The sequence below is a fragment of the Heteronotia binoei genome, chromosome 2 (assembly GCF_032191835.1).
Source record: "Heteronotia binoei isolate CCM8104 ecotype False Entrance Well chromosome 2, APGP_CSIRO_Hbin_v1, whole genome shotgun sequence".
NCBI classification, from domain to species: Eukaryota; Metazoa; Chordata; class Lepidosauria; order Squamata; family Gekkonidae; genus Heteronotia; species Heteronotia binoei.
Genome location: NC_083224.1, coordinates 106,340,269 through 106,362,796, shown reverse-complemented (window position 1 = coordinate 106,362,796; position 22,528 = coordinate 106,340,269). Strand labels below are relative to the sequence as shown.

The 22,528-nt window shown below is 46.7% G+C and overlaps 1 protein-coding gene across 1 annotated transcript in view; it reads right to left on the bottom strand.

Moving 5' to 3' along the window:
* SLC5A9 (solute carrier family 5 member 9) overlaps nucleotides 1-22,528 on the bottom strand; it is a 221,397-nt gene that overhangs the window by 92,114 nt on the left and 106,755 nt on the right. The window contains exons 10-12 of the mRNA XM_060231788.1: nucleotides 21,724-21,831; nucleotides 21,455-21,605; nucleotides 14,129-14,297 (exon numbers count right to left, since the gene is read on the bottom strand). Of these exons, the coding sequence (XP_060087771.1) occupies nucleotides 14,129-14,297; nucleotides 21,455-21,605; nucleotides 21,724-21,831 (428 nt within the window). The remainder of the gene's footprint in view (nucleotides 1-14,128; nucleotides 14,298-21,454; nucleotides 21,606-21,723; nucleotides 21,832-22,528) is intronic.

The window sequence follows — 22,528 nt, the reverse complement described above, 5'->3', positions numbered from 1 at the left end:
TGAAGTGGCAAAGCAGGGCACGCACCCGATGGGAGTCTTCCGATGAATACTTCTGAACCCTCGGGTGGCAGCCCTTGCAAGCTCTACCTTGCCACTGTTGGTCCTCCCTCCACGGTTCGGTTTCGTCGCCTTTCTCCCCTCTCCCCTTCCCTTGGGCTATACAGCCCTCCCTTACAAGTAAAAGAAAGATCTTGGAAAAGGAATGAAGAAAGGGAGCCTCCCCCTCCCCCCCTCGCACAAGTGGGGAAGGGATTCAAGGTGGTACTTAGGGCTTTTCTATGACGAGGGGACGATATCTCCACATGGTTTGGAGCTCGTCCACCTTCTTGAGCTGCTTTCTCAGCCAGCACCCCAAGACAATTATTGCAATGCAGAGTATAATCTGGAAGACCAAAATGACTACAATAGGGTGCAGGGCTACGTTAAGGATCGCTGACCCAGTAGGGCTCCAGCCAAGGAGCGCGTCAAGGAACGAATGCTTTCCCGTGTCCTTGATCTGTGTCAGTAGCCCGGAGATTTCCTGTCCATCATGTTTAACCACCATGGACGCTGTGTCTCCGCTCCTCTTAATTTCCTGCAAGGTCTGTTTTAAAAGGGGATGGGACAGCAGGGATCTAATCGCCCGCAGCCCCATGCCCAGAAAAACTGGCTGGATGAATTTGAACAGACTCGGGGCCAGCAGGATTTCTTCCCTAGTCCATATGGGGACCGTGAATTCTATATCGCATCCCACAATGGAAGATAGGTTGCAGAAACATCTGTTTACATCTGGTAGCATGGGTTGGATGTGGAAAGTATTTATAATGAGATACTCGCAATACGTCCTCACGCAAGCACACCCTCTTCCCAAGTACACAAAAGCGGAGGCATTCTCTTGCCTAAGCGCGTATTTGCATTCTTGAGGGGAGTCCCTTAAGGGGTTCACGCAGGGGTGGTGAGTTTGTAGAGTCTGCTCATCACAGATAAATCCCAAGTTGTCTTTGTGTACACATGCCTGTAGACCCACAGCTTCCCAACTTCCGTTTTCATTCCTGGCCCATTTATCTGAGTCCAAGGAATACAGAACTTCGGTTGGTCCCACTTGCAGCCCTAGTGGCACAACGGGGTGTACATAAAAGAACCCTTGTGCAGTGGGCATCAGGATGAGAAGTCTCAATTCCTGCCTGTCCACTGAGAAAGATGTATTCACCAGAGTCCACCAGGCTTCCAATTCCAATTGCGGGGTGGGAATTTCTGGCTTAATTAACTGCTTGATTTCCAGGGGGATATTTCCCTCCGTGGCTTGTCTGATCATGCCCATGGTTACTGCTAAATTCATAGCTTGAGCCTGGGTGCATGCCAGTGCTAAAGAAATATTTAATTGTAGTGATTGAGTGCCTCTCAGCAGCAAGGCAAAGTCTCTTTCAATTTGGTTTTCCCAATTTACTAAAATGGAACTGATGGAATGCTGGACTTCAGAGATGGTGTGGAAAGAGTCATTAATGGGTTTTCCCAGCTGGGAAATATAGGAGGTAGCGTAGGCAAATTTATTTGCGAGGGTTTCTATATTTATAGAATCTAAGACCGCTACTCCTCCAGCAACTGGTGCAACCCAGTCTCCTACAGATCGTTTCAATCTGCGAGGCGTGTTCCCCACCCATAACTGCAGCCAAGCCTCCCAGCCCTTTTTGCTGGGTTCCAAGTAGGGAGCACATTGTGGCAATTTTTCGATGGTGTTTAATCCCGTCAGGCTGACTCTGATCTCCTTTAATACCATCTGTGGCCGAATTAAAACTTGTTCCCTAATATCCCGCTTAATCACATGGGAGCCAATTATGTGAGAGTTGGCACTTAATGTGCTCTCAGCGTCTGGAATGAGAGGGTTGAATTGGAGCTGGGTAAAATTCCCTATTGTGAGGGTGTAGTTCCCTTCCTCCGATGGAAGCTCTGTGTTGAAGGTGCCCAACTTGGTGAATTTCATTCCCATCGCAGACTCCCGCTGGCATAGAGGGTCTATTACTATAAACCAGTCAGGAGGTCCCTGTATTCCTAACTCCGAATCAGTAACAATCCAATTTTTATTCGACCATGCAGTTAGCTGGTAGTGATGCGTCTCTCCACTAGGTGTCTGTATTGAGAACGCAAGCGGCTTTTCTATCCTAGAGCCAATTGATAATATAAATTTGAAAGGATTCTTTGCGCTCCACACTGCGGTCGACACGATTGCAATTTCACAGTATGGCCCCATGTCCTCAGTAAACCCTTTAGAGGCTGGAGTAGCGCTAGAAGTTATTGTGGGAGTTGTTGTTAATCTCCGTGGGCCCTTTGGGACATAAACACAATGCATTGGCACTAGAGGTCTCATGGTGTCCTCATGAGAAAAACAGTACAGTTCCTGCGTTAACATCCTGGTCCCAGCACATAACAGAATCATATTAGGTGGTCTGACCCACTCTTCATCACAGCTGCGAAAGTCATAGCTGCTTCTGGGGAGTCTGCTGTCATTTTCCCCATAATTAGACTTTATGACTTTGCACAGCATGATTTCCTTGGGATATAGGCTTGTCTTACATCTCCAATGAGAGAATGGGACTATAGTGGGCAATACTGCTCTATCAGCTGTACATTCCTCCTGCATTAGCATCAACATTAAATACATTGCATACATCATTGTTCTCACAAATCTCACCTTCACATTCTGGTAATCCATATTGTGTACCTGAAAATAAAAGATAAGATTGCGCTGTAGACCCTTCTTGCTATTCCTATAAGCTTGAAGGAGTCAAAGTACTAAGGCAAGGTTGGGGAATAGGGGGAAAGGGAAGGAGTAATGTTCGCAAGAGAGAAGAAAAGAAGAGGGGAAGAAAAAAAAACTCGCTGTAACATTACATGTTTGTGTTCTGAGTTCTTTTCTCCTGCACCCCCCCCCCCCCTAGATTACTGTGGACAGGTCTGTCTCAGGAATCTTTGTACTTAGACTTGTTCAAGTTACACCAAGGGTGAGGAAAGTATCACTTAAGGGAAAATCCACCGGTTCAGGGCAGGGCATGACAGAGATTTGTCGGATTTCAGCTCTTCTCTGCGGCGGCGCCTCTTCAGGTTGCTGAATCTGATTAGGGTTAGCTGGCGCAGTCCCCTTCCATTCCTTGAGTTGGGAACAGTGGAAGTACTTTCGCCAGGTCTCCCCGTTCTTTTTCTGAATTTCTACTTGGTAGACTGCTGGGCTGATCCTCAGTGTTATCGGGACGGGACCTAACCATTTGGCTTCCAAGGAGTGCTCGTTTTGCGAGAATCTCCTATATAGCACTAGCTGGCCTGGATCCCACACTCGAGGGTTTTTAACCCATCCTAATCTCTGATCCATCGCTTGCTGTGTTTTTCCTAGTTGTTTAGCTACCTCCAGGTGAATATTGTGGACCTCCGTGACTAGCGATTGCACCCATGCGTCATTCACAACCACCGGCATCCAGTCAGATGGAAGTTGTGTTTTGAGCCAGAAGGCTTCTGGCAACACCATTTTCCTTCCTGTCATGACCATATGCGGTGTGTGACCATGAACTGCAGTAGTACCCCTCAGTGCCATCAGGATAATGGGTAACTTTTCATCCCAATCCCTGCCTGTGGACTTCACTACTTTCCGTAGGGCTTCCTTGATAGTCCGGTTAGTCCTCTCAATTGCCCCTGAGGCTTGGGGGTGCCCGGCAATGTGAAACCGCTGTTCCACCCCCAAGGCTTTGCATAATTCCTTCGTGACCTCCCCGATGAAGTGTGACCCCAAATCCGAGTCCATGACCCTCGGGATTCCCCACCTCGTCCATAGGTGGTTAAATAAAATTTTAGCAGTAGTAGCGGCAGTATTATATTTACACGGGAAGGCCTCCACCCATTTGCTGAAGGGATCGATCACCGTGAGGCAGTATCGGTTCCCTCTTGCTGTGCGGGGAAGGGGGCCGATAAAATCGATTTGTATACGAGCCCAGGGTCCCTCTATTCTTTGGTGCTGGATGGGAGCTTTGGGTCCTGATGTGTCGGCATTAACCATAGCGCACGCAAGGCAATTATTGACCCACTGTGCTACTTCCTGGCGCATGCCCGGCCACCAGCCCGTCTCCTTTACCCGCTCCAAAGTTAGATTTGCACCGCGGTGTCCCTGCTCGTGCACAAACTTGATTAAATCCCCTCTGACCTGCAGGGGTACAATCCAGTGTTGCTCCCCCTGACTATCTACTGCCCAGTAAATGCCCTCTTTCTGAATGATGGTATATTTCCCCGTTTCATCCTTTTGGGCTTTGGCAAGCTCCAGGATCTCTGGGTCGTCTGTCTGGAGCTCGCCCAGATCCATTAGGATTTCCCTCCCTTTGCTCTGGTTCCGGGTGGTAACCGGGTGTAAAGGAAAGGTGGGGGGTGAGCGGAAAGGATTGCTGTCTGCGAATGCAGCTTCTTTGGCAATAGCGTCTACTCTATTGTTCCACATCCCTTCCTCTGTATATTGTCTCTGATGTCCCTTAACATGAGTCACGTAGGTGGAGTCAGTTCGCGCCTCTATTCTCTCCGCTATTTGCAGCCATTTCTGAGAATGCGCGACTGTTTTCCCCTCGCTATTCTGCCAATTCTGTTTCTTCCAAATGGGCAGCCAGGCCGTGATCGCCTGCACCGTCCAATGAGAATCTGTAAAAATGGCTAGGGGAACATCCAAAGGCTCGAACTGGAGGATTGCTAGCACTGCTTCCACTTCTGCAGCTTGGCTAGAATGAGGGCGGACGGTTCCTTTAAGGACTAGGGAATCCTGCACTCTAATGGCGCCGTAGCCGGTTCGAGCTGAGCCATTTACATGGAAAGAAGACCCATCGCAAAACCAACAAACAAGCTCTTGTTGTCGGGCTTCCGCTAGGGTTATTCCTCCATTAACTGGCCAGGGTATATGTTGTACCACTGGCAGCGGACACTCATGCTCTTCCCCTTCAACTACAAGGCCATAGGGCGAGGGCGGTTCCTTTTGTTCCTTCTGGAAATCGACCCCTCTATTAGTTAACGCCAGCGTCCATTGGGCGATCCTTTGGTTCGAAACTTGCCCATCTTTAACTTTCCCGGAGAGAATATACTTAAGAGGGGAATGAGTGGTTTGAACTACCACCCTTGCTCCTCCTATTATAAACTCCCAATGGGTTAAACTCCAAACCAGAGCGAGGCAGACCTTCTCGCAGGGGGAGAATTTTTCCTCCACGGAAGTAAGGTTCCTGGAGGCGTAAGCCACCACCCTCTGCGATCCCGCTCGTCTCTGGATCAGAGTAGCCCCCAGACTGTGCTCCGAGATAGCCAGCTGAATGAAAAACGGCTGGGTAACGTCGGGATGGGCAAGCGCCGGAGCCTTTGCGAGGTCATTTTTGAGCTCTGCAAAAGCCTTTTGCTGCTCCGGTCCCCAATACCACTGCACATCTTTCTTCAGGAGCTCATAAAGAGGTCGGGCTTTCTCGGAGAACATCTCGATGAAGTCCCGGGAAAAGTTAAAGGTACCTAACAAAGCTCTTAGTGAGTGGGGGTCTGTGGGGGCAGGGAGTTTGGAAATCACTTCCACTCTCTGTGAGTCCGGTGTTCTTCCTTCTGCTCCTAGTGTGATGCCGAGGTACTTCACCTCGGTCTTTACTAGCTGGGCTTTCTCCCTGCTTGCTCTGAAGCCCGTTTCCTGGATGAGGTTGAGGACCTCCTCAGTGACCTCCCGGACCTTCTCCTCTGTCTCTGCGTGGATCAGCACGTCATCTACATAACTGAGCACGCAATCCTTTGATCCGGGCAGCAGTCGGTCCCACATCTGTACAACATGCGCGTGACAAATGCTTGGGCTAGAATGGAAGCCCTGCGGTGTCCGCTTGAACACGTATTGTTGGCCGCGGAAGGTAAATGCAAATTTATACCAACAAGATTCGTGCAGGCGGATCGAGTGGAACGCGTTGGCCAAGTCCACCACGCTGTAAAATTTAGATCCCGCTGCAATGGCTGCCACTATCTCGTTGTACTTGGCGACCACCGGGGCCACCGGGGGAGTCACTGCATTGAGGGCTCTGAAATCCACTGTCATCCTCCAAGTTACTCCATCTGCCTTTAAGACCGGCCACAAGGGGGCATTGCAGATGGACTGCATTGGGAGGATGACGTCCCACTTCAACAGACCCTCAATTGTTTTTCCTATCCCTGTTTCCGCTTCCGCGGGGTATTTGTACTGACGCTGGGGAGGAGGATCTTTGCCTTCTATGAGAACACAAGCGTTTCTCACAGTCCCACACTCCGCCTTGTCAGTAATCCATACCCCGGGAAACTTTAGGGTCCATAGATCTCCCGTTACTGAACATACAGGGAAGGGAGCTTTTAAAGCTGCACATCGGTGTATAGCATTAATAAAGTCCGGGCCTCCCGGGATGTGCCACAGGAGTCCGTTGGCTAAATCTACCGTTAAATGGTTTTTCTTTAAGAAGGGAGCCCCAATCATCCCATCGTCTTCTCCTGCATTATTACAGGCTCTCATGGTGGCTTTGAGTCTCCCTATTGTGATTGGAATCTTTTTCCAAATGTGGGATAGATGGCTTCCTCCCGCATACCCAGCCAGTTCCAGAGTTTTATCTGTCTGTGTACCTTGAGTAACTAGCGTTGGATGGAGCACACTAATCGATGCTCCTGTGTCTACTAGTAGAGTGGCAGGTTTAATGTTCCCTGGAGCCCCAATGCCCGCCTTTACCATTGGTCTCCCCCAAGTGTCTGGCTTAAGTCTAGCCACTACTCCTTCGGGGAGATTAGTGGGCCCCGGGCACCCCTAGCGCAGACCCTGTTCCTCATATTCCGGACTGTTAACGACCGTTTGCTGCTGGACCGCGGCTATCGGAGCCGGATATAGCTGAACAGTGGGGTGCATTGGAGGGGGTGGATGTTGAACTACTGCAGCTACGGGCGGTGCATACCCTTGCGGCGCCGCAAAATGAGATTGGGTTGGCGGAGGTGGGGGAGCAGACGGCTGCTGATTTCCCCACCCCTGTATCACTTGTTGTTGCCTTTCCATCAAAAGTGCAGTGGGTGCTAGATCCATATTGGTCATGTCGCACCCTGCACGGAGTAAAAAGTTCCAGAGCGCTTTCCGCTGAGTCTGTTCTACGGGCGATAGCGAGTTCCAAAAACGAGTCCGCTCGGCCTTTCCGTTAAAGGGAGGCTTGTACCCTCGACTCTGATTCTGTAAATCTTGATATGCCTCCCCATAAGGGCCCGTCATTGTGTTAGGCTGTGGGGCCGGAGGCGGTTGCACTGCGGGAGAAGGAAAAGGGGCCGAGGGCTGCACGGGTGGAGGAGGGGCTCTCGGTTGATAATTAGGGTTCCCTCCCCCCGCTCCGGGCTTCTGCCTGGCCGGTTTCCCATTGTTCCGCGCCTGAGCGTGCTTATTTTGTCCTATTGGAGGATTGGCTGGAGGCTGCGATGGGTTATAGGGGTCCGGATTAACTTCCCTCTTCTGATACTGAGAGTGAGGCCCGTTGTTAGCATAAGTAACTGTATTAACAGCTTCCTTAGCCCGGTCTTTCTTACTACTCTTTTTCCCTTGCGCAACCGTGTCCATATATCTGCTTATATTTTCCAGATTGGCGTAAAGTGTGCTCCATTTGGGGTTAGGAGCATGTGTGGGTCCTAGCGCCTGCCGCGTTTCTGGGTTGAGGCCTTTAATGACATCTGTTATAAAATCAGCGTCATCGTAGTCGGGCTCCTGACCCTCTTCCTCCGGGAATACTACGTCTGCAGCTAAGGCTAAAAATTGTTTCTTTGATAGATAGACCATAGGGTCTTCATCTGGACCTTGCACGGTCTGGGTATACACATATTTAATATTCTCTTCATTCCAAGTAATTCTCAATAGTTCCGCTATCCACTCCAAGGTGGTTATGACATCTTTGGGAGCGACTAGCAATTTTTCTCTCACCTTTTCTACATGGGGGCCGTTTACAGCCAACCTCAGGACTTGATTTAACTCCCTGATGGTTATGTTTGGGTATTCCCGGTACATTTGCATCATCCATCGGATGGAGGTTTCTCTATTATATGGGCCTAGAATTTGGTGTGCCATTTTAATATTTTCAATTTTCCAATCTTTAACCTCCTTAATTATCTGCACCGTCTCTTTACCGTTCCCCTGTCTAGTGGTAGTTTGCCGGGTAACCACCGGGCATACTGGGGCGGGGGCAACCTCACAGGGTTGTATTTCCTCCTCATCCTCACTTTCCTCATCCGAAAAAGCATAGAAGGTGGATGGGGAGACCGTTGCTATAAGAGCATTTTTACGGTCTAACTTCTGCTGCAATGAGGCAATTTCTTTTTTACATGCCTCATGATTAGCTGCCTCTTTGGTTTTCTTCACCGTTTCTGTGGCTATTTCAACGGCATATTGCAGTTTGTCATTCCGGTTTTTGGTTTGCTCCAGCTCTTTGCTCAATGCCTTTATTTGCGATTGGGCTTTCTTTAGAGCCGTTAGGGCATCTTGGTGTATTAAGGCCAGGGTATTTTTCTCTATCTTAACCTCTTCTATGGTTCGACTTGCCTGCTGCCAGTCGAGGTCCAAGCTATTATTTTCCCCAGCTAGGCGTTCCTTCTCTGCCTCATAATTTTGGAATGCTTGTTCTAATGCTTCTGCATGTTTCTTAAGCGTTTCCTCAAATTCTTGTTCCTTCCTTTCTATCTGCTGGTCTTTCTGGGCTAACTGCTCCTTGAGCTGTTTGTTCAAGGCAGAGCTATCCCGCAGGGCTTCAAACAAACCCCACGAGGCAAAAAGGTCTCTTTTGCCAGTGCTAATTGTTTTGTTGTTGCAATTTTCTTCAAATATATCCCTAAAGGACTGGAGGGGATCCGAGCCTTGGTTAAAGACTCCCTTGTTCCAGGGGTTGTCCCCTTTCTTTATTAACCATTTCTCCAACTTGGGGAGTTCCCCCTTTTTGGCGAAAATCTCCATTTCAGTTTAGTTTTCTTTGTATCTCACCTACTGCCAACCTCCGGTGGTGTTTCAGCTAAAGTTACGGGGCACCGAGCCGACCCAACGATCGCGTCTCAGGTGAAAAAGGGAGCCACGGGCCGACCCAACGATCGCGTCTCCGGGCAAAGTTGTAGGCAACGAGCCAATCCTATGATTGCGTCTCGGCCACCAGGGGAAATCCACGAGCCGACCCAATGATCGCGTCTCGGGTGAAAAGGGAGCCACGGGCCGACCCAACGATCGCGTCACCGGGCAGAGTTTTAGGCAATGAGCCAATCCTATGATTGCGTCTCAGCCAAAGGGAAAATCCACGAGCCGACCCAATGATCGCGTCTCGGGTGAAAAGGGAGCCACGGGCCGACCCAACGATCGCGTCACCGGGCAGAGTTTTAGGCAATGAGCCAATCCTATGATTGCGTCTCAGCCAAAGGGAAAATCCACGAGCCGACCCAATGATCGCGTCTCGGGTGAAAAGGGAGCCACGGGCCGACCCAACGATCGCGTCACCGGGCAGAGTTTTAGGCAAGAGCCGACCCAACGATCGCGTCTCAGCCAGAAAAGGGCGCCGCGAGCCGACCCAACGATCGCGTCTCGGGCAAACAAAAACAAAATAAAAGTTGCCCAGCAGTCAGATTGCAACGGTCCTGTGACCCGCTTGCCTTCTTGACTGTCGGGTGCCTTAGACTAGCCTTGGCCTAGACTCATGTAAGGACTTGGGTGTGCGTGTGTAGGTGTATGTGTATGTAGTGTGTGTGCGTGTGTGTGTGCACTAAGCTCTAAAAGAAAAAGGAGAAGGGAAGGGTGCTCTATCCAGATCTTAAACAATCCTAGCCTGTCCTGACATTCCCTCCCACGATAGACGCGTTTAGAAGGCCTCGGGACGGCGGCCGGACTTCACGGGACTTCCCCCTTGCGTTCGATCGGGCTCAGTCCTCTTGCGAGGTGTCTGGCCTCCTCGGGGCGGCTGAGAAGTCCAACGCTGAATGATAGAAAGGGGAGCAGCCCGACCCACAAATTATAGAAATGCTCGCTAGAGCCGTTCACACAGAACTCATTCACTCAATCACTCACGCAATAGCCTCGCTAGCAAGACTTTCTGAACGGTGCAACCTTACGTCTGTCTGTATGAAGACACGCGTGTCGACTCGCGTGCGTTCACACAAACAGGATAATGCCCAAGCTTTCTCCACCAATTTCTGTTAGGGAAACTGCTCTCAAAATGAGATTGGGGAATTAGATTGAGAGACAGTTAGCCCCAAAAAGGAATCTTTGTTATCAATTGTATACCAGGCTCAACCGTTCAGAGAGTCAATGCTCAATAAGAGACTCTAATTTAGTAAAAATCAATTGTAATTTATTTAGAATAATATTTCTTTCATACAAGGTAAAAATACAAAACACTCACACATTCATACAGGTCTAGGAAAAATAGAGAGATCGATAGGGGAACATAAAGGAATTGACATACAGGGTAATACTACCTCTCGCAGACTCCAATGGAAGGCTCCGATGGCGACGAATGAGGAAATGGGGGAAAGGTCCCGAAACTGATCAGGAATCGGGGGTGTTACTACCCAGCGGGAATGGGGGTTTACTGAGTAGAGGGCACACCTGTGGGTAGCTAGTCCACAGGTTATATAGAGTCACCTTAATCCTGAGGGGATGGGAGGTGACTGGGAGTGGTAATGGGAGGTTCTGCTGATGACCAAGAAGGCTGGACTTCGGCGGGACCAATGGTGGGTCAATGGCGACACCTGATTGGGTGTGTACTTCAACCAATGAACATCACCTTCATCCTGGGCATCCTGGAAACTTCCAGGTTGCGACAGGGCCTGGGGCGGCTCCGTAGGTATCAATGTGGGAATGACTGGGTGATTGGGAGGAGATGGGATTAACTGGGAAAGGGACAATAGAGAATCAGATATGCACCTAGGTATTCCGGTGTAGACAAAAAGGCTTGATGGTATCAGGAGAGATTCTTCCTCTTTCTCAACTCTCCGGGGTGAAGACAGTTGTTTAGGAAACCACTGGGCAATCAGGATTAATAGTGGAGCCATTAATCCATTCATAAACTAAGTGGGTTGCTTGCGGGCTAGGAATGACTCAAGGTGTGTACGTGAGGTTCCCACATAGAAGGAATGAAGCCCAACCAGGCAGGAAGATGGCTACATGTGGTGTAAGCAAAACACAGTGGTTTCCATGCTTAACGCTTCACACCGTTCGCCTGGACAGCTCCGTGGCGGCGTAGCCTCCTCCTTGCCATGGCGGGTTCCACGTGATGGCGGGGACAGGTTAGAGCGCGGCTGCAGACACTCTGTGCCTGACTCAAGCGCTCATATACTTGTTAATAGGTACACTGGAGTCTTATGTAGTTCCTGGGTAGCATCACTCGCATTCACTGGCCAGGCGGATGCAAGCTTACTTCTCCAGGCGCCCTGGCAACCATGTTGGTGATCATGATGTGCACATATTAGGAAAAGTAGGGGGTTTTTCCTCACACTGGCCAACAACCCCAGAGCCAGCTACAAAACCACTGGCCCCTGGGGCGACGCCCCAAGGGGTCCAAGCACCCCCAGCAACCGACGCTGACGAAGAACCAGCCGGGGCAAGGGAAAAGGGGGCTGCCTGCTGCCCCATAAGAGGCGACGGACCCGCATAATGAGCCCCCGACACCTCAGGACCCCCCTTTGGCTTGGAACCAGATACTAGGCCAGGCCCTAAGGGGCCCCATGGCCAAACTACTCCTTGCTGTGAAACAGGCAACTTACCATCACTCACTGGTGGCACAACCACGACAGCCTCAGGCTCCTCACTGGGCTCGTCCTCAGGGGGCACTCCTGGATTCACCGCTCCACTGCTTCCTTCTGCACCCTTCAAAACAGAAAGCCGGGCCAGCACCTCCTTCTGGAAGGAGATGGTAGCAGCCCTGCCAGACCCAAGAAGACCAGTAACCCTCCTTGAGGGACCGGCCACACCCATAGCTTCTTCTAAGGCCGTCAATTGATCAATGATGGCTTGCCTGGTGTGACCTTCATCAGCTTCCTCAGACGGAGGTAGCTCTGGGTGGGGACGCTTAGGAGGGCGCTTAGCGGGCTGCTTGCCCTTCTTGTTCCCTTGGCCCTTCTTAGGACCCATAGTCGATTCCCCTGCCTTTATTATATATATATATATATATATATATATATATATATATATATATATATATATATTTAAATCTCAAAAAGGCAAGCCTATCAAAGCCCACCTCTGAATGAAGGGGGGGGGGTGTAAAAAAACACACTTTACCCCAGCCACTCCAACAATAAAATAAGGAAAAAAAGGGGGGGGGTGCAGCCACCACCCTGAAAAAAGGCCCCCCACAACAACTCAGAGAGGCTTGCCCCGTTCAGCTGTGCCAGCAAAGAAAAACTGCAAAGGAGTGGGGTGAGGTAAACCACCAGGCCCCTCGAGGAACACACAAACGGCCCGCTACGGCCTACCCCCACCCCCAGGGGAGCCGCACGCAGGCGCTGGCACACCAACACGGCCCTTTTTACCCGCCCGTGGGGAATGCGGCCGCCCAAGAAAAGAAAGGAGGGGAGACGACGAAAGCCTCACGGCCCACAGACTCCGCCGAAAAGCCTGCCGCGCCGACGCCCGACCCGATGGCCAGCTGCTCCTCCTCAAACGCCTCCAGCCTTCAACGAGGCCCCTGCAATAGGCGCGGGTGCACACGCAGCTCCCTGACGAGCGCGGCAGCCACCCGACGCCTCCGAAGCCGCCCCTTTTATCCACGCGGCAACCCGGCCTCGCTCGTTTCGGCCCCCGGCGCAACGGTGAGTGCGCCCGGCCGATAACAAAAAACGACTGCGTTTGAGGGGGCGGGAGCAGCCTTATAAGGCCGCTCCTCGCCCCCTCCCTTGGAAAAACCCATTGCCTCTCATCCGCACGGGGAGGCAATGGGCGGCCCCCAGCCTCAGCGGTCGATGGACCGCCCGGCTGGGAAAGGGCCGAATTGTAGTGCTTTGAAGACTTTATGTGATCTTCAGTTTCTTACGGAATAACAGATTCAGAACCCACTCACAATTTTACAAGGAAAAGCTAGGATGTTCTCTGGTACATTCTTCTCAAATATATGTATGTATGTATGTATGTATTTGGCAATAGAACTCCAGTGAGCCAGAATATCCACAGAAAAACTTAGTTTGGGGCATGGATGTGGAGATGCAGCAAGGAAGTTAAGAGACTTGAATAGATTCCAAACTAAAGGTCTGCAGTGAACTGATATCTTTCACCTGGAGATTCTGGATACTGGTGAAGGGATTTACACTCCCTATGGGCTAGCATATGCTGGGGAGTTATTTTATACTTCTAGCAGCATTCTAGAACACAGGATTTTCATTCATTTTGCCGGTAGCTTCTTATTGCTCATTATAACAAATATGCTTTTAAAACACACACATACACACTTTCCTTCCCTCTATACATTGTGCTTGAAGGGCAAAGATCTGAGGGGAAGCCGTTGAAGTGGGATTGCACTGGGTATGGAAGCAACAATTCTAATCTTAAATTTTGTCATACAGGCCATGTAGAGCATTGGGTTTAGGGTGCATAAAGCTGTAACTCTCCAGTATGAGGACATTTTCTTGTGCTGGTTTGGGAACAGTAGAGTTCATTTGGATTTCAGATGCTGAAGGGATGCAATACAACAGAATATGAAATCTAACAAGATCAGTTTATTTATTGAGTTTATCAGACAGAGATGACTGAAATACGGCTCTGCTCCCAAGAATAGATTCCTCACATAATTATATAAGAATGTGCTCTCTTGAAGTCTCAAACTAAAGGAGACTACAAGATTCAAACTAAAAAAAAAAATCAACTTTGGAAGAAGACTTACTTTCTAAACAGAGAAGGAAAATAAGTATTAGCAATTCTTTATTGTTTTCTACTCTCTCCCCTTCCTTCCTTCTTTCCTTCCTGTGTTATATCATTTCTTTCTGTTAAACCAGTAAATGAAGTTCTAAGAATCTTTTAAAAGAGATGCTTTACTCTAATTGGGCTAAATTCCACAGTTGTTGCATTCAAGAGAAGTCTGCTCTTAAAAACTATGAAACAATGGCATTTGGAAGATGCTATTTTTCATACAAACCTCCTCATTGATTCTGTACTTACTGGCTCATTGATCCTCTTGCAGAAGATTGCTAGGATGAAAAGTGCAGTGATGGGAGGCGCTAGGTAACTGGTTATTGACTGAATGTAATCAAAGAGCTGACCACTGTTAGCTGTCTGGATGATGGGGATCCAGAGAATGCTGATGGCAACAAGAATCAGAATGAACACCCTAAAGCAACAAAACAGAAAAGGGATATAACTTCTATACAATTAGGAAAAAGAAATCTAACCCTAACTTGTGCTTGGCATGTTTCCAGGGGAAAAATTATCAATATACATCTTGACAGAAAGGCCTGTCAAGATGTATATTGATAATATACGTGTCCCTTAATGATAGGTACATAGTTAGACATTTCACTGGCTTAAAAGATGAGAGAATGATCTTGCTAGAATGCTGCAACAAACATTGTAACGCCATGACTTCTTCATAGAGCTAACAGCCTGAGGCCCCTACTTCCATTATATATATTTATATAAAGCTTTTGACAGATTTTAGTACCACATACAAGCATAAGCTTCAAAGATAGGGATTTTTGTTGTTCAGTCACATAGTCAAGTCCGACTCTTTGCGATCCCATGGACAAAGTCATGCCAGGCCCTCCTGTCTTCCACCATCCTCTGAAGTCTGCTCAAATTCGTGTTTGTTACATCACTAACACTGTCCAGCCATCTCATCTTTTGCAGTCCCCTTCTTCTTTTGCCTTCTGTCTTTCCCAGCATCAGGATTTTCTCCAGTGAGTGCTCCCTTCTCATTTGGTGGTCAAAGTATTTGAGCTTCAGCTTCAGCATCTGACCTTGCAAGGAACAGCCTGAGTTGATTTCCCTTAGGACTGACTGATTTGATCTTCTCACAGTTCAAGTGACTCTCAAGATTCTTCTCCAGCACCACAGCTCAAAAACATCTATTCTTCTGCGCTCGGCCTTCCTTATGGTCCAGCTCTCACAGCCATACATTACTACTGGAAAAACCAGCGCTTTGACTATACGGACTTTTGTTGGCCGGGTGATGTCTCTACTTTTTATTACACTTCCCAGGTTCGCCATAGCTGTCCTCCCAAGGAGCAAACGTCTTTTAATTTCATGGCTACAGTCACCATCTACAGTGATCTTGGATCCCAGAAATGTGAAGTCTGTCACTATTTCCATGTCTTCCCCTTCTATTTGCCAAGGTGTGATGGGGCCAGATGCATGATCTTAGTTCTTTTGATATTGAGTTTCAAGCCTACTTTTGTGCTCTCCTCTTTCACCCTCAACAAGAGGTTCTTTAGGTCCTCCTCACTTTCTGCCACTAGAGTGGTGTCATCTGCATATCTGAGGTTGTTGATGTTTTTCATGGAAATCTTAATTCCGGCTTCTGCTTCATCCAGGCCAGCATTCTGCATGATGTACTCTGCATATAAATTAAATAAGCAGGGTGACAATATACATCCTTGTCGAACTCCTTTTCCTATTCTAAACCAATCAGTTGTTCCATATCCCATTCTGACAGTTGCTTCTTGACCCTTATACAGGTTTCTCAGGAGACAGATCTGGTACTCCCATCTTTTTAAGGACTTGCCACAGTTTGTTGTGATCCACACAATCAAAGGCTTCAGTGTTGTCAGTGAAACAGAAATAGACGTTTTTCTGATACTCCCGTGCTTTCTCCATAATCTATCGAACGTTGGCAATTTGATCTCTAGTTCCTCTACCTCTTTGAAACCCAGCTTAAACTTCTGGTAGTTCCCTATCTACATACTGCTGAAGCCTAGCTTGTAGGATCTTTAACATGACCTTGATGGCATGTGAAATGAATGCAATGGTGCGATAGTTTGAACAGTCTTTGGCATTACCCTTCTTTGGGATTGGAATATAAACTGGTCTTTTTCAATCCTGTGGCCACTGTTGCATTTTCCAAATTTGTTGACATAATGTATGCATCACTTTAACAGCATCATCTTTTAGAACTTTGAATAGCTCAACTGGGATACCGTCCTCTCCCCTTGCTTTGTTGTTAGTAATGCTTTCTAAGGCCCATTTGACTTCACACTCCAGGATGTCTGACTCATGGTCAGCGATTTCACTGTCATGGTTGTCAAGATAGGGATGGGGAAGCTGTAAAAGACAATAGTGTCTGCATTGTCCAAATTTGCTTTGGAATTCAGGTTTAATGGATTGGTTCACAAACTTAAAAGCAGCTCAGTTTGCATTGCTTCAAGTCTTATCTGAAACTTTCCTAGGAATAGGAAGGCACTATTTCCTAGGAATAGCGTGCACTGTTTCATATGAAACTAGTTTCCATTATCTTTTGTAGCATTTCAAATATGTTTCCAATATATAGGTAGACTTCAATAAGAACTTAACAAGTCGAATTCAAGTATGCCTCAGCTTAAATAGTAAGGGATTATAGCAGGAGCCAAGTAGCACCTTTAAGACCAACAAAGTTTTATTCAGAATGTAAGCTTTCGTGTGCTCTAAGCACACTTCATCAGACAAGGAATCAGGTACAGTGAGTCAGGTAAAGTGAGCAGAGCTACATATAGGTGGCCTGGTAGGCAGTGGTTTAGTGGTAGGCAGCAAAATGGTACAAATTTAAGATCGAATGACAGAATAGTGAAACTAACAAATTGAGCAAACCTTTGATCTGGGTAACATGAGCATAAGAACCAGTAAAACAGTAACATATCAAAATGTGAGAATGTCTGTTAGTCACTTTCTTGTTATAAGCAAGCCTGGACCAAATTGAAGGCATTTCTATCTCAGGAGTTTTTCCCATCCAACTAATTTACCTTTTAACATGTAACATACATATAGTTTGCCATTAGAAGAAAAATACATTAAAATGTAATGAAGATGGGTTTAGTATGTGTAATGAAATAAACAGCCAATATCCCTATTTGAGTATGTCAATACAGTTAAAAGAGAAATACATTTGATAGTGACGTTCTTATCCACTTAATTTACTTTTTAACATGTAAACATCATTCTAGTTTGCCATTAGAAAAAAAAGTGCAATAAAACATAGTGAATATGGGTTAAGTATATGTAATGAGATAAACAACCAATATCCCTATTTTGAGTATGTCAATACAAAAAATTATTCTGATACACTATTCTAAAAGAGAAATTCATTGGAATATTGTGGATGTATAACTATACTCAGTGAGAGTAGGTTAGCATATGTAATGAGATAAAAAATCAATATCCCTGTTCAGTCCTGAGGAGGTGTTTGTTCCAAGTTTCATAATAATTTGTAATTCAGCCATTTCTCTTTCCATTCTGTTCTTGAAGTTCCTTTGCAGTAGAACAGCTACTTTGAGGTCACCCATTGAATGCTCAGGAAGGTTAAAGTGTTTCTCATTTCTCATTTCTGTAATTCCTGATGTCAGATTTCTGTCCATTTATCCTTTGGTGGAGGGTTTGTCCTGTTTGCCCTATGTAGAGAACTGGAGGGCATTGTTGGCTTTTAATGGCATCTATAACACTGAAAGATGAATAAGTGAATGAGCCTGAGATGGTGTAGTTAATGCTGTTAGGTGCAGTGATTGTGTTGTTTGGGTGTATGTGGCAGCAAAGTCGGCACTTGGGTTTATTGCAAGCTCTGGTACCAGTGTCCATGCTCAGATGAGATGTTGTATTGTTGTGGGTGAGGAGTTGTTTGAGATTAGGGGGCTGTCTGTGTGCAAGAAAAGGTTTACCCCTCAGTACTTTTGAAAGAGAGCTGTCACGGTTATTTCATTACACATATTAAACCATCTTCACTACATTTTAATGTATTTTTCTTCTAATGGCAAACTATATGTATGTTACATGTTAAAAGGTAAATTAGTTAGATGGGAAAAACTTTTGAGATAGAAATTAGGGTTGTGCATTTGGTTCGGTCGAACTGAATGAACCGCCGAATCACCCCTGATTCGGCTATATATGGAATCGCATACAGCTGAATCCAATTGGGGCCCATTATGCGGGAGCCGAGTATGGCTCCCCGTATACTTCCGTATAGATATTCGGAAATATACGGAAATCCATGGAAAAGGCGGGAAAGGGGCTTCTGCAGCCTCAGGGAAGCTGCTTGCCTCCTTTCCCGCCTTTGGTAGCCTTTTCCCGCCTCTCCCATAGCCTCCCTGGGATCAGGGAGGAGGGGAGGGGGAAGAGGAGCCCCAGCAGCCAATCCAAAGCATGCATTTGCAAAATGCATTGCAAATGCATGCTTTGCAGGGCTGTTGTGTAGCTGATCCCCCAGCCATCAGCAACATTGTTGTTCTTTTGATCTTTTGCTTACTTGGGTATCCAAGTAAGCACTGTTGTCTGGCCAATCACAGAGCAGTGCTATTTTTTGAAACTGCTCTCTGTAGGGCCAGAGAACCTTTTTAAGGAGTCTGCCTGGCTGGACTCCTCCATTGCTGCTGTGTTGGTGTGTGTTGGTGTGAGAGAGAGATTGCGCTGTGCTGGCGCTTGGCCTCAGCTGCTGCTGCTCTCTCAGCCTTACCAGACTTGGCTGGAGTAGAGAAGACGTCTAAGGTAAGACAGTCTTGGGGTTCTTGTTTTTATTTTAGTTGGTAAAAGGACTTTTTAAGACTCTGAGTCCCTTTACTTATCCAGATTTGGGTGGTGGGTAACTTATTTGGGGTTAGGGGGTTCTGCTGGGGGAGGGGGCCTGGGGTGGGGGGGTTGCCAATTTGCCCATATCTTACTTTAGTGAGAGGACTTTTAAAAGTGCAGTGTCTTTTTACTTTTCCTGATTTGGGTGGCTTGGATTTCTTGGGGTTAGGGTGAAGGGGTTTTTTTTTGGGGGGGGGAGGGGTTGGTAAAGTTCCTGTATTGTTAAAAGTTAAGGTTTTTATTGTTTTAAAAGGATTCTGTGTTTGATTTGTTGTTGCTGTGTTGTGCTGCTGCTGTTCCTTTTCTCTTCTGGTTCTGGTTCATGGGGGGGGCTGTTTGGCCTAATTTTTATTGTTTTAAAGGCCACATTTTTAACAGTTGAGTTTCTTGGCCTTCTCCTGTTGTCCCTTTTCCTGGTTCTGGTTTTTTTGGGGGGGGAAGCTGGCACCTAGGTGAGAGACCCAGAACCAGCAGGCTTGTTGTGCTTGGCCAGCTCTCCCCATGTTGTTTGGGGCCGGGCTGGAGAGCTGGCATCTATAGATTATGTGTTCTGTGGCAGGGAAGCTGGCACCTGGGTGAGAGACCCAGAACCAGCAGGCTTGTTATGCTTGGCCAGCTCTCCCTGTGTTGTTTGGGGCAGGGCTGGAGAGCTGGCATCTGTAGATTGTGTGTTCTGTGGCAGGGAAGCTGGCACCTGGGTGAGAGACCCAGAGCGAGCATGCTTGTTGTGCTTGGCCAGCTTTCCACATGTTGTTAGGGGCAGGGCTGGAGAGCTGGCATCTGTAGATTGTGTGTTCTGTGGCAGGGAGGCTGGCACCTGGGTGAGAGACCCAGAGCCAGCATGCTTGTTGTGCTTGGCCAGCTCTCCCGCGTTCTTTGGAGCAGGGCTGGAGAGCTGGCATCTGGGTTTGCTGCAGCCAGGTCTGCAGAGCAGACCTTGAGCAGATTGTGTTTTGTGTGGCAGGGTACATAGAGTTGTAGGGGAGAGTCCCCTGCAGGTCCCCTGCAAATTTGGGGGCTCTCCCTCAAACCCCCTCCCCTCCAGGTGGCTTCAAATATACCTTATTTGCCATTGATTTCAATGGCCCATAGGGTATAATGGGGCTGTATATTCGGAAATAGCCGCGCATCTACCATATATGCGGCTATTCCGACTACGGAATTCAGAAATATATGGGATTCCGTATTTCCCCCCCTGTATATTTCCAAATCTGTGTACTACCGATTTTTTTTTTTTGCACATCCCTAATAGAAATGCCCTCAATTTTGTCCAGGCTTGCTTATAACAAGAAAGTGATTAATAATAATAATAATAATAATAATAATAATAATAATAATAATAATAATAATAATAATAATAATAATAATAAAATAATAATAAAATAATAATAAAATAATAATAATAATATAATAATAATAATAATAATAATAATAATAATAATAATAATAATAATAATAATAATAATAATAATAATAATAATAATAATAATAATAATAATAATAATAATAATAATAATAAATTTTATTTGTACCCTGCCCTCCCCCGCCGAAGCAGGCTCTGGGTGGCTAACAACACAATGACCATTGGTATATTAATAAATAAAACATTAATAAACAACATAGTAACCAATGGTGCATTAATAAAACAATTACATTAAGAACATTAAATTAAGCATTAATTTGACCTTAAAAACCAGTAGAACATTAATTAAAACAAACTATAACATTATCATTGACGCTATTTTAGTTAGTGCTAATGGCGGATTTTCTTCGTTGTAAAATTGTACTTCAGCTGTTCATAGAAGCTAATTTAAAAAGAGTGGTCTTGCAGGCCCTGCGGAACTGATCAAGGTTTCGCAGGGCCCGCACCTCCTCTGGGAGTTGGTTCCAGAGATATGGGGCCGCAGCCGAGAAGGCCCGTGAGCGGGTGTTCTGTAGTTTAACTTCTCTTGGCCCAGGGGTAGTCAGTCTGTTTTTTCCTACTGACCTCAGTGCTCTCTGGGGCTCGTACGGGGAGAGATGGTCCTTCAGGTAGGCCGGTCCTCGGCCATATAGGGCTTTAAAGGTAATAACCAGCACTTTGTACTGGACCCGGTATACAATCGGTAACCAGTGCAGCTCGCGTAGCCCTGGCCGTACATGTTCCCATCTTGGGAGACCAAGCAGCAGCCTGGCCGCCGCGTTCTGCACTAGTTGTAGTTTCCGGGTCCGGCACAGAGGCAGCCCCATGTAGAGGGCGTTACAGTAGTCCAATTAACAGACAGTCTCACATTTTGATATGTTACTGTTTTACTGGTTCTCACGCTCATGTTACCCAGATCAAAGGTTTGCTCAATTTGTTATTTTTACTATTCTGTCATTTGATCTTAAATTTGTACCATTTTGCATTCTAAACCACTGCCTACCAGGCCAGCTATATGTAGTTCTGCTCTTTACCTGACTCACTGTACCTGATTCCTTTTCTATAAAGTGTGCTTAGAGCACACGAAAGCTTACATTCTGAATAAAACTTTGTTGGTCTTAAAGGTGATACTTGACTCCTGCTTTGTTCTACTGCTTCAGAGCAACATGGCTGCCCATGTGGATCTATCAGTAAGGGATCATGACAGCTGTCAACCTGAAACCCCTGTAGAAGCATTAAGTAAGCCACATGCTCCCATATGTGCAGCTAGCACACTGTGAACATAAGTTGCTCTGCTAGTACAATCAGATCACTAAATAAAGGTATAAAGAAGAAGAAAAAACCTTCCAACAATCATGAGCTCCTGTTCGGTAGCCTTCTTACGGAGTCGTTGCCAGATATCTATGGCAAAGAGTGTGCTGCTGCTATTGAAAATAGAGGTGAGAGAACTCATCAAAGCAGCCATCATCACAGCAATCATCAGACCACGAAGGCCTAAGAAAACAATAAGGGAAATTTACTTAAAATTGATCGTTGGACTAGCCCATTCACTGGATGGGCCATTTCCTGCCTGGCCAGGCCACCTCATTGGCAGTAAATGAAATTCTCTCACCTACAGGCATGAGTTCCATTACCAGTTTAGGGTAGGCAATATTTGAACAGCCAACTTTAGCTCCACAGACTTTCTCACAGATTGCTGGGTCTACACATCCCACTTCATCTACAGCAGGAAAACACAAGTTTTATTGTAGGAAGTATAGAGAACAACTTTTCACAGCTGTCATTTGAAGTACAACAAACCCAAAGGGGAATTCAAGTATGCCTCAGTTTAAATAGTAAGGGATCATGATTCAAGACATATTTTCTCCATAAAAAATGTTAGGAGCTTCTTCTGACACTTTCATCCATACATATACAGGGTGTTGATAGTTTTATCTTCTGATAATTGCCTGTAAATGTATGTCAAAATACATCCTACCACAAGGAGCATTTAAGTTGTGTGGTAAATCAAGTTTTAGTACATTCTCACTACTATCAAAGATTTCAGGTTTTCACGGCTGGTAACATCATTAGGGTTTGTAGAATCTTTTGGGCTCAAGTGCCGTGTTCTACTGGAGAAAGTTTTCAGCTGAGAACGAAACGTCTGGAAGGAAAACTTTCTCTAGTAGAACATGGCACTTGAGCCCGAAAGATTCTACAAACCCTAATGATTCTCACTACTATTTATAAATGTGGTGAGTTTCAATAAGTGGTGTAAAACATTCAGATGGAATTGGCCCCTGCAGGGTTCCTATCCATCCTGTGAGCAACTGGCTCTTATCCACTTCCTGCACTGCAACTCACTTTTGCCCAGTTTTCTCCTTTCCTGTTGCACAGCGGAAAGAAAGAAAGAAAGTCAAGCCTGTAAGATTTGTCAA